Genomic DNA, 12,370 nt, shown 5'->3' on the forward strand with positions numbered 1-12,370 from the left:
TCTGTCATTAAATATAGCGTAATAAACTCATTGCAAGTTAATGTTAAGTGTTGCTGTAAAGATCACTATTTTTTAGTCCTGCCCAGTGTGGCTCAGTTGGTTGGGTGTCATCCCATGCACGAGAGTGAGGTTGCTGATTTGATTCCCAGACAGGGCACATGCCCGAGCTATGGGGTCTATCCCCAGTGCAGGGCATGCATGAGGTGGCCGATGATGTTCTGCTCTCACAGGGGTGTTTCTCTCCCTCTCCCTTCCCCTCTTTCTAAAAATGAATATATTTTAAAAACCACCTATTTTCTAAAACTAGAAAAGATCAGTGAGAAGAATAGCTTCATCATCTTCAGCTGCCATCACGAATTACCCTACACGGGATGGCTTAAACAACAGAAATTTATTTTCTCACAGTTATGGGGGTTTATGGTTGGGTTCTCTTCCTGGCTTTCAGATGGCCGCCTTCTCCCTGTGTGCTCAGATGGCCTTTCCTGTGTGCGCGTGTGTGTGTGCACGCGTGTGCATGCATAGAGAGAGAGGACCCCCTTTCTCTTCCTAAAAAGCCACAATTCCATTGGATAAGAACCCCACCCTTATGGCCTCATTTAGCCTTCCTTACCTCCTATTTCCAAATACAGTTGAATTGAGGGTTAGGGCTTTGACATATGAATTTCTGGAGACACAATTCAGGCCATAACAGTGGCATCATGTTATATTTTTATACATCTTTTAAAGTCTAGCTTAATAGGAAATACCTACATGCTCATATCTGCATTTGCATTCAGTCCCTTCTATTGATTTGGTTGAAGTAGATGCAGAAAACCCAGCTCCACACAAGTACGCAGCTGGAGCGGAAGGATTTTAATGGCATTTTCAGGTAATAGTGGATGTTCTTTTTTGATACTATACTCTCCGAACACAGGACAGGTAGTAGTTACTTAAAGGTTAGTTGCATAGTGGAATCTGAAACCATATTAGTGAACTTATATTCTGTTACATTAAAACTTATCTGCCTCACTTGCATCTTGAACAAATATACAATTGTATAACAACATGTAATGATCACTGGGAAAATATTGATTCACCAAATTATCTAGATATTCTAAATATTGACATATTTTATAATATAGTGGGGTTTGTTTGTTTTTTTTAAAAATCACATTACTAACCACCAATCTCATCAGAATAATCTTTAAATATAGGCAAGCTGTCAAGCTAATGGTAGATAGAAGTTTGCCAAAATTCTCATTTTTTGCTTGAAAGATCAGTTTTTTTAATCACTGGAAACAAATATTGTTGATAGTTTCCCCTCAAGTAAAAGGCTCGCTTCATTCATTTTCAAGAAAATAACCGCCAAATATATATAAGTCTGAATAACCGTAGTTTGACAGTCATTTGTTTAAGTAAGCATGAAAAGTGGCTAGTTCCTTTGGCAACTAGGATAATCGTAGAAGAGCGTGTCCTCCTGACAGCATATATTAACATGCAGCAAAGGTGCTTTAGGCAGGCTTCCCATTTCATCCTATAGGACATTAATCATATAGAATGCATTCAAGGGTTCAGATTAAATAAAATTAAAATTTTTATTGCTTCATCAAAGGTATTCTTGAGTGAAACTGGTTGTTGTTGTTGTTTTTTAACTGAGAATGCATGGCTGTGCTGAGCACACTGTCTGCTGGTGTAAGGGTGTCGCTGCCTTGATTCGTGCTAAGTCACCAGCAGTTTCATTCGCCCACCGTTGCTTTCATGCCATCTTGCAAATGTCGCAACGTCTAGGTAATGTTGTAAAAATAGTTTGGACCTGAGGAGCCCAGTGTCTAAGGACCACCCTTGAAGAACTGATGCCTGAATTCTTGGTGTCTGTCGTCTGGGACAGGTGGGAGCGGTCCTAGGTAGCTGAGAACAAGGCCCCCCTGGTCACATCCGGAGTGGGAGCAGAGCACAGGAGGAAGCAGAGAGCAGTGGACAAACGTCAGGCGTTTGCCTGTCTGTGGACAGAGATCTTTGATCTCACACACAAAGAGCCCTTGTCTTCAAGGGCTCTGAACCCATTGCACATCTTTGTTCAATTTAATGTGTTGTCATTCAGTCATGATGCGAGCATAGGTTGACTTCTGTCCCCTGAGCAAGTCCCAAGCTCTGTTGATGAAAATGGCACAGGATGAAACAGCTCCTACCATGCGCTGTTGCTATGGTTTGGTGAACAGGTAGCAACCACAAATGTGTCCTCATGTCCCATCTCTTGCCTTGCTTGTCCAGATTGTGTATGTTCAAAGGATGAAGCCATGAGGAGAAATGAATGAAATAAAGGATAATGTTAGGCCCTTCTACTTTTGAGGAGTCTGAGGGGTAAGTTGTCCCAGAGATGCCCGAAGGCCTTTGTTATTTCGTTCTCTGGCAGCTATTTAAATGCCAGTCTCTCTCGAAGAACTAGAAGGTACTTTGGTTTTCCTGTAGGAATAGAAGCCTGAAAGAATCTGTATGTGTCCTTACTGATGACCAAGAGAAGCGAATCTTGCATGCGAATCCAGAGAGATTAAAGTCATATAGTAGGAATATTTCTGAAAGATGTCATGTATGAGGAATTGTATTATGGAGCCATATGCTCTATAATGTAACGTAGGGCATCTTTTTCTTAGGAGAGTGATAAAAATGCATTTCTCATGCAAGGTGTGGTGTGTCAACAAGTCATCCTTCGGGGATTTCACCAGCCCTTTGCTTCTATGTCAGGATTCCTTATTCAGTACAGCAGAATATTTGCGCGGAAAGGAAAGCAGTCATCTGGATGCCTCGTGGGCCTGGTGCCAAACATCTGGATATTTGGAAACATCTGGAAAAGTGACTGGTGTTTTTAAAAGATGTGCTGAGTATTATGTGGATGAAACCTCTGGCTCATAATCAGATAACCAGTCCAAGATCGATATAAACATTTTATTAATTTATGAGGAAGGAGGGTTGACTTGTAGATGGTAGAGCACATTCCGTTGTTTAGCTTTCAGTAGTCGCTGTCCAGTGGGCTGCGTTATGGGTGTTCAGTTTCCGAATGCTCTCGTTGGTCGAACATCTCCGCGCCCCGAGGATTCCGGGGAACGGCAGGTTGGAATGATCCACCTCTGCCACAGCGACCCTTTGGTGTCAGCGCATGGAATGACCGGCCACCTCGGGGGAGACAGAGAACAGGCCCCCAGCCGCCACAGAACACCTCGGAGAGGTGGTGGTGGGCTGGCCAGCATGGCAGCAGAAGCCCTCAGACGGCCGGTGCTCTCGATGGACAGTAAAAGATGCTTTTCACCCGGGACTCACTATGAAATAGCTGTTTACTTCACGCGGCCTGAAAAGGAAACAGAAATGTTACTCCCGGGCAGCCCCCCAGAAGGGTAGTCTAATCAGTCATAATAGACTGTGTCTCTAACCCGGTGCCTTCCTGCGGGGAGCCCTGCGGATCATAGGGGCTTATTGTGAGAAGAGAAAAAGGACGCATTGAGGCAGGCGCCAGGCAACAGGGCAAGAAGGAAACACTTAAGCAAGTGTTTTTTTATATAACTTTATATAACTAACCCAGGAGCACATTTTATAGCCACCTCATGAGAGTCAGGCCCCAAGCTGGCTGCAGACTGTGAGCCGTGTCCTGGGAGCTCTTGCTGGGGGAAGCCAGAGGCCGTCACCGACCTTGAAAGGGGAACAGAGACTGGGGCTGAAGGCCGGCAGTCTGCTGTGTGTTTCGACATCTGGCTAGCAAGATAACACTCTTGAATACAAGGCTTTCGTAAAACCACCTTCTCCCTGCTGTTAGCCATTGGGAAATCATCCCCTAACCTCTGCCCACCTTTAGAGATACTCTAAACGACCACCCCTCTGGCACCCAAGGCCCCAGATTCATTTCCGTGGTCTGGGACCGAGTTCAGAGATGTCTTTCACAGACGCTGGAGAACAGAGTTGACTTGTGTTTTTGCAGATGCTGCGTTTATGCTTCAGTTCAGCTTGAAGTGAAGATGTCTTGCTCCCCGCGGCCCGGCCCGTCTGTCTGGACGGCAGGATTTACCTGCTGCGCTGGCGGCAGCGAGCCCGGTGCTGGGAGCCAGTGCCGCGGCCTCGTGTGGCAGCCGGGCCGGCGCGGCCTGTGCGTCTCTCTGGACTGGGTTTGGGTAGAGCTGCTGGCTGGCCAGGTTGGGAATATCCTGTTATATTGCCACGCCTAGATTGGAATTTTAGAGCATCAAAGTATGGAGTGAGAGGATTTTTGTTTCAAATTGTTACTAGCAATGGAACCCTTCAATGAAACTTTCTTTTTCCAAAAGAAGCCTTACCAGGAAATTCATATAATCCAGCAGAGCCGCATTCATGAGGAGAGAAGTCCCGAGAACTGTTCTCCCTCACGCTTCTCCTCTCCCGGCCACGCTCCCGTTCTCGGGGGTTCCGAAGCGTCCCACTGTCACTCTGTGGCTTCCTAGAACAGACCATGACAACCCAGGGTGTAATCTCAGGCTCTCAGGTTAATGGATGTGAAACCCCAAGTCCAGGGAGGTTCCCTGAGATACCCAAGACCACTGAGGGGCAGTAGCAGAGCCGTGACCTGCAACCCAGGTTTTGTGGTCCCTGTTGAATACTCCACATAGTCCCACTTCTGCCCTCATCTGCCCTTAGCCCATCAGTGTGGGAGCTTCAAGGGCAGAGAGGTCCATCTGTGCCAGGACCCCACAGGGCTGAGGGGATGGGTGGCTGAGGCAGCCGACGGAGGTCTGGCCCCAGGACCCCAGCCTGACGTGCTGACTTGACGCAGTGTCCATCGGGGTTGGTGAACTCACACGGAGTGATCTATAAGTGATGCTTGAAGTGAAGATGCCTCTGGCGTTCATAGTCGTAAACATGTTTTTACAGCAGAGTACCTGCTTTTCCGGGGCATATACCTTTACCTCTCTGCTGGCTGACTTACTCTCTGGTGGCCCTGGGTGCTGCAGTGGCAGTCGGATAGCTGACGGCGTGGCCCAGGACGCGACAGGTGCTCTTCAGTCGGCTGCGCTCAGCCTTCCTGTGGCCGCGCCGCTTACGTCACTGCCTGCCCCTCCCGTGGCTCCTTGGCATTGATACAGGAAATCAGTGTCAAAGCTGCTGGGGTTTGGGAAGCACCCTGAATATAAAAGTCAAGAGATGACAGATTTCAGTTGCCATTGTACAACTTTGTTTTTCACTTGAAAGTTTTTAGACCATTTATTGTCTGGCTTTGTTGGTGGGTGGAACTTAAGTGCCTCACAACATGACACGCACTAAAACGTATGTGTAGAGATGCTCCGGCCCTGACGTCCGTTTTCATGAAAGCTCACATCCCCAGTGTGCAGATGCTAAAAATAGCTGAGAATCAGTGGTCTCACTCCTTTCATCCTCACCAGCTTTCTAGAGCGAGGCTCGTTTCAAAGGAGGGAAGCAGCACGTTCGGTCGTGCTGGTCCTGTTTGAACCGAGAGTGTGGGGTGGTCCAGATGTGAGCCCTGTGAGCCACAGCGACTTCCCTTTGATGTGGACATGACTTCTCCCAGCCCTCCCCAAACATGCCTTCCCGTTTCCTGTGGGGCGGTAGTGTACACTTGTTGAAGGATCACTCGAGTCGTATAGAAACAAATGTGAGTCTGGTGTGCACGCTTCCCTCCCTTCCGCAGGGGTGCGGGGGGCCTCTGGAGCCCATGTGGTTTCTCTGGAACCGTCAGAAACACCCGAGTCCACTAGTGGAGACTGGCCCAGCGCAGTGGGCATCTGTCTGAACCTTGACGGGAAGGGCTTGATGGAGCTGAAGGAGGTGCCCTTCTGGTTCTTGCCGCCAATGAGGAGAGTGGCCAGTGGGATCCTCCTTCACGGTCTCCCGAAGCTGGCGTCTGCGCTGGCACAGTGTTGTTTTGTGCATTTGGGTTCTTTACACCGAGGTCACAGCAGCTACAGATGGGAAGATATTTATGTCTATTTTTTTTATGTGAAGATTAAAGGTATTTCAGTTTCATAACACATTTTCTCAGCATGGATTCGTCTCACAGAATGATTTCTAAAGAAGTGTGTGTGTGTGTGTTTTCAAAGCTCTTCATAATGTCTATTTCAGTCCTGCCTACCACACTAGTGCAATGATTTGGGGGATCTTTACCCAGCACGGAATTAATCTAATATTGCTTGTTCTGGATTTGACAGTCTCTTTGCACCCACATGTGCTTTCCTCAGCCATATAAAATTCTGGGCACAATTCCTGATGGTTTGAGAATGACCTCAATCACTCGCTGCACAGTGTCGGTGGGCCAACGCCTGCTACTTTCCCATGATAGCCAGTTACAGTAACTGTGTTTCTTTATTCGTGTTGTTAAATTCTAGGTTCAGTGAATCGGAGAGTTAATGATCCAGCTCTCCAGTTTACGATTGGTAGTCCGAAAGGCCGAGGGTTTAATTGGCTAGTCCAGTGATTTTCAACCTTTTTCATCTTTTCAACCTTTTTCGTCTCATTGCACACATAAATTAATTACTAACATTTGACAGCACACCAAAAAACATTATATTTTTTACCGACCTGGCAAAAAAAAAAAGTATAATTTTGATTAATTCACACTGGATGGCTATTGTTGTGTTAGTTGTTGTCATTTTTAAATTTGAAGATCTAAGGGAAAAGAGATTAGTGCCTCTGACTAGACAGTTAGGTCTTGCGTGTTTGAGAAGTTCTTGCAGCGCACTAGTTGAAAATTGCTGGACTAGTCTAACATTGCATATGCCACTGTTTCCCAAATGCTGGTCCAAACACCATGAGTACTTTTTTTTTTTAAATAAACTTTCTTTAAAAATATGTTTTTATTGATTTTAGAGAGGAAGGGAGCAGGAGAGAGAAAAACATCAATGAGAAACACTGATCAGTTGCCCCCTGCAACGCCCTCTACTGGGGATGAAGCCCACAACCCAGACATGTGCCCTGATCGGGAATCGAACCAGTGACCTCTCAGTGCACAAAACGATGCTCAACCAACTGAGCCGCACCAGCCAGGGACCATGAGTACTTTTTTAAAGCACAAATTCCTACTTCTGTCTGTGGAGATTCTCATTCACGTTTTGATTTAGACCCCAGGAATCTGCTGATTTTAGAAGTGCCATGGAAGATTCTGGTGCATGGACATAAACTGCATGCATGGTGTAATGACCGCAGTTTTTAATAATTACATTTTTCATCTCTGGCATCTCAAATAATTCTGGAATGCTTTAACTCTTGTCTTACCTGGAATATCGTCATCTGAGCATCCTGGGCTGTATGGGAGAAGGAGGTCAGGCTTGCAGGCGGGGTTCTGGTTCTAGCCTCTGTGAACTTTCACCAAGTTGGAGATAGTTGACGTGTCTGGGTGTCAGTCTCACTCATACATTGAGGATACCAGCTTACCAATCCAAGGTACTTTCCCGATTTCTGACATTCTTGAAGGGCTTTGCCTTTTAATTGAGGAATTGTGGTCATGGTTACTGTTTATTGATGGCCATTGCCTGTCTGGTCCGGTGGGCGCCTGGCCACTCAGACAAACGTTAACACACCCTGTTTCTCAGGGGAGCAGGCAGCTGTCCCCAGACCGAGGCCTTTCCTCTGCCACTGCCGCTCTCCCAAGCATCTCCTGCGGAGCAAGTTCTGATGCTGAGGTTTCTCTCAAAGAAAAGTCAGGTTGTCCTGGCCAGTGTGGCTCAGTGGGCTGCGTGTCGTCCTGTGCACTGAATGGCTGCTGGTTCCATTCCTGGTCAGGGCACATACCCAGGTTGCAGGTTCGATCCCTGGTCCCGGCGAGTGTGGGAGGCAGCCGATTGATGTCTCTCTCTCTCTCTCTCCCCCCGCCTCTCTTCTTCCCTAAAAATAAATAAAAATGTATTTTTTAAAAATTCAGGTGGTAAGCCTGACCTTTTCCTTGGCAGTTTTCACCCGCTGGGCCCTTGTTGCAGGGAGGGACCCTGCGACTCTTTGCACAAGATGTGACTGAAGTCATAGTCCAGGGAGCTGCCCTTGCTTTGTCTCACCCGCTTCGACAAACCTTTTGTTTCCAGAAACTTTCTGTCTGTTCTCTAGCGGGTCCAGAGACAGAATGCGGGATCCTTTTCCATCCCTGGTTCTCAGCCTTTGCAGAGCATCAGGTGGTCTATAGTGCCTTTAACATTGTTCATGTCTTAACCAGTGGACACAGACAGTAGTGTGGTGAATGCAGGGGGGTGGGGAGCAGGGTCAATGAGGAAAAAGCGGGGGACATCTGCAATACTTTCAACAATAAAGATAAATTAAAAAAAGAAAAATAATTGTTCGTGCCCATGTCACACACACCCCCACTCCACCCGGGCCGCCGATTCAGGCCGTCGAGGATGGGACCGGACACATGTGTTCTGAAATGCTCTGTAGCTTCCTCCCCTTCCTGCAGACTGGGCCCGGGCGCTGTTCTGTCTTCCGTAATTGTTCTTTGTTAAGGCAGGTGTACATAAACGGAGAATTGCCATCCGAACACAGTGAACTGTGGTCTGAGTCTGTTGAGGAAATTGCGTTGCTTTAAGACTAGACGGCCCTCGAGGTCGCAGGCTGTCCCCGTGAGCATGCTCAGTTCAGTCCTGCTGGTGCCCAACCACAGTGGTTCTTGTCTTACTCTGAAACATGATGGAGAGTAGTAAGTTTTTCGCTAATTGTATTTTAACATGGTTATGTGTTTATTCTCTATTCAGTGTAAGTCAGCAAATATTATTGGGACCTCACAATGTGCTAAGCATTGTTCTAGATGCTGAGGATAGAGTCGTGAACAAAACAGACAAAATCTCTGCCCTCAAGGGACTTTCTCTTCGTATATATATTCGCAAGGAATTTAATGTAATGGAATTGAATGGCTGCATTATAGCATTCTGAAACACCAATTTAGGAGAATTTGTTAGGATTGGCCTGAATATCACTAAGATCACAGATGAATCAGCAAATTTAGTTAGGCGTGTGAAACCTGGACTCAATTTATAAAATGTTCAGGCCAGAGATTATGTCTTACTAATAGAACATGTAGCCTGTAGATGGTCAGGTGAGTATTTTCTGAAGGTGGAATGAATAAACCAGTGGGTGTAAGACTTTGCTTCATTACAGGTCGCCAAGGACACAGACAGAATTAAAGTTTATCCTTTGATTTGTGGACTAAGTCTCCAGAGAGTCATTATTTGGTACAAATCTTTCTTTGAATTTGTGTTTTTCATTCGGTGTACTTAATTCCATGTATATGCAGATACCGTGGGGCCCTGGAGTCCACAGAATTTTATGTCTTATTTCATCTGTTCAGTGAAAGCATTAATTCGAGCTGAATGCACATGTTTCTGGCCTCTGACCGCAGAGTCCATGTAGCTTCCCAAAGTTTATGTTGTAGTTTATGCACTAAAATTACTTAATTAGCTTAGAAAGCATATCAGAATTTTGAATCTGCTTTTCAAGGAATTTAAATACAAAATTGTTAAGATCTCTTAGCATGTCTGGTTAAAAAGTACTTCTGTAAAAAGGAGAACTCGGGAGATTTTTTTTTTTTTTTTAATTGCCATAAGCAACATTCTGGGATTCTGAATGCAGGTTAAGAAAGTTGGTGGACATTTGATATGGATTTCAAAATATCAAGAGAACGTGCAAGGGAAACTAAGGGTCAGCTTGGGTCCTGGCTCATGTTGCTATTTGTGAGTTAACTAGCTTGGAAGAAAAGTAAGTAATGTGTGAGAGAGGAAAAAATAGATATTCTGGAAATGATTGTTAATGCTGAAATTTCTGCATCTAATTTTGGAATGCTTATGTTTGGAATTTCACATGCACGATGAAAATGTGTGTTTCAGGTTTGTGGAGAAAAACAGCGCTTTGAGAAGTTAATGGAACATTTCAGGAATGAAGACAATAACATCGATTTTATGGTGAGCTATTTTAGTATGACATTCAATAAAACAAACTTAATTTGAGCACTTTTCCCTAAATCCATTGATATTTATATATATTATACATACATATGTATGAATATTTTACAATGGACAGGAAATTGAGCATAATGTGCTACAGATCCAGTCTGGGTTGTCCCTCTTAATCTGTATTTTTTTCTTTATGGCATTTATTCCCAGTTTTATTCCTTCTATACATGCTATAGTACCGGCCAAAAGTACTGATTATTTACAGCAGATGAAGTGTGAAGCCATGCGCTTGGGGAAAGGAAGGTAACACACGGTGCACACGCCCGCAGTCGCCAACCTGACAGCCAGTGGCGCTGTGCACGGATCCTCAGGGAAGGAAGCAGAAACCTGGGCCATTTTGCCTTTTGCACACCCCACCCAGTGGCCTTCCCCAGACAATAATCGCCAAGACGAATGTGCTTCTGTTTGTGGACTTGACTATATGTAGCCCCCAAATATACAGCAGTGACTTTTCACCCTTCTTCATCTCTTTCCACAGTGTAATTGAGTTACACTGTGGATCCCCTTAGAGGGTAAATCACATGCAACGGCTTTCCAGAATGAACAGCAAAAGGAGTCTGAGCACTTCTGAATTCATATGCCTAAGGCGCAATCCTGGACTGAGGATGGAATCCACTCTAGGGAATCCCTTGAGTGCACCAGGTTGACAGACTTTCTTTGACCTAATCCAGGAGATCCTTACCTGGGCTTAGTCTCCCAGATCACCTCTAGCCCAGAGCAGGCCTCCCAATCAGGTTTTACACTGTCGAGTCTCCTAAAACCTCTGCTTAGGGTGCCAGGCAGGGTTTTCATCTGAATTGCTTCAGTGACTGCACAATATGAAACTTAGCTTTGCAGATTTCTAACCCTTAGATGTAGAAATTTTTTTCTGGGTCCTCCAATGTAATATTCATCGTGGCCCCCAGCCGCTTCCATAATCAATGAGAAAGATGAAGTCATTTATGGAGATTTTCTTTTCCATAAAGCGTATGTATGCTTTTTAAAAAGGTAAAAAAAAAAAATGAATGCGAAACCAGGAATACTTTACATTGACTTTTTCATTCTTGTTATTAGGATATTTTTATTTTTATTTCTGGAGTATTTATAGCTGTCTGCACTGGTGATGAGACGTGAAGAAGTTAAGCCCTGGCTCACCCCCTTACTAGTAAGCTGGGGTTATATAGGAAGTTCTAGGCTGTCCCCACCTTCAGGCTTGCGAGTTAGTCTGCCCGTGACATCCTTCCATAAAAGAATTTGGAAATTGTGCACAAAAAGACAGATTTCTGATTTTTGTAAGCCAGGCCCCCATTCTTGCACAGTATCAGCTGCTGGAGCCGAGGAGCCCCTACTCCTTGTGTCCGAAGGTGCACGTCCCGGTTCATCGCAGTCGGCACCCCTCGCTGTACGCACGGCCCACCTCACTCTTGACCGTGTGTGCGGGATCTCTCTGCCATTTGCGTTTCTGCAAAAGTTATAAGCCCTTTTAAACACGTGCACTGTTGACAAACGAGCCAATTTCCTATGAGCACATTTAGTCACATGTACACACATTGAGGAGCCTTATTTGGAGGCTGCTGGCGTACAGGTACTGTGTGCTCGATTCGTGTGGCACCTGGCAAGTGGCTGCCTCTCAGGCATGTCGTACAGCCCCGCAGGTCGTTAGACCTGCTTTCAGAAGAGAACTGGAGAGATGCCAGAACGCAACCACGTTATTCATCCAGAAAACGAGGCTTTCATACACTGCAATTAAAGTTGCATAACATCCCTAATGACTTATTCCTTATAAAATATAAGTTCTTCTACCGTAGCACAAAACCTTTTTATGTACTTTTTTGGTGGACAAAAGAAAACAAAAAACCGACCAAATCCTTTTTAGCTCATTTAACCATAGCATAGCATAACTGCCAATAGCCTCTCCTTGTCACCCAGAGTGCACACATCTGAGGATATCCAGTGTGTAACATGCGCAGAGAAGAGTCTAACACGATGAAAACAGTTTGGAAAAGGGAAAGGACCTGGGGTTTGGGGAGAGAGGAGGAGTGAGGGGTTTTCAGAGTACAGGTGAATCTGGGTCCCACGGTCATTTTACCTCCTTGCAGGAGGCTCTGTTTAACTAGAGAGGGAAGGCGTTAGTGAGATATTTCCACCGTAAATAAACCGTCACTATGAAGAGCAAAATAGATCGGTTGAATTCTGTGCTATCTTGACCAAACTGGGGACTGGTTTTTCTCTGTGACCAGTCTCAGGGCCCCTGATGCAGTTGGGGGTAGAAAGCAATAAACCCAAGGCTTCTGTGGAATGGAAACCGGTTGATTGTTTAAAATGGAAAGATGGGTCAGAGACCCTTCAGTGACCCTGTTGGTCTGTGGGGTCACAGGTGAATTATAATCAAGTCACCTGTGATAGTAAATTTGAATGTTTTTCTTTGTAATAATTTCTACATTTTATAT

At 45.4% G+C, this 12,370-nt stretch overlaps 1 protein-coding gene across 4 annotated transcripts in view; it reads left to right on the forward strand.

Moving 5' to 3' along the window:
• The window catches only part of FMNL2 (formin like 2), a 315,926-nt gene that overhangs the window by 270,315 nt on the left and 33,241 nt on the right, over nt 1–12,370 (forward strand). For all 4 annotated transcript variants that reach the window (XM_036254610.1, XM_036254613.1, XM_036254611.1 and 1 more), the window contains exon 10: nt 9,816–9,890. In XM_036254610.1, the coding sequence (XP_036110503.1) occupies nt 9,816–9,890 (75 nt within the window). The remainder of the gene's footprint in view (nt 1–9,815; nt 9,891–12,370) is intronic.

The sequence above is a fragment of the Molossus molossus genome, unplaced genomic scaffold (assembly GCF_014108415.1).
Source record: "Molossus molossus isolate mMolMol1 unplaced genomic scaffold, mMolMol1.p scaffold_m16_p_11, whole genome shotgun sequence".
NCBI classification, from domain to species: Eukaryota; Metazoa; Chordata; class Mammalia; order Chiroptera; family Molossidae; genus Molossus; species Molossus molossus.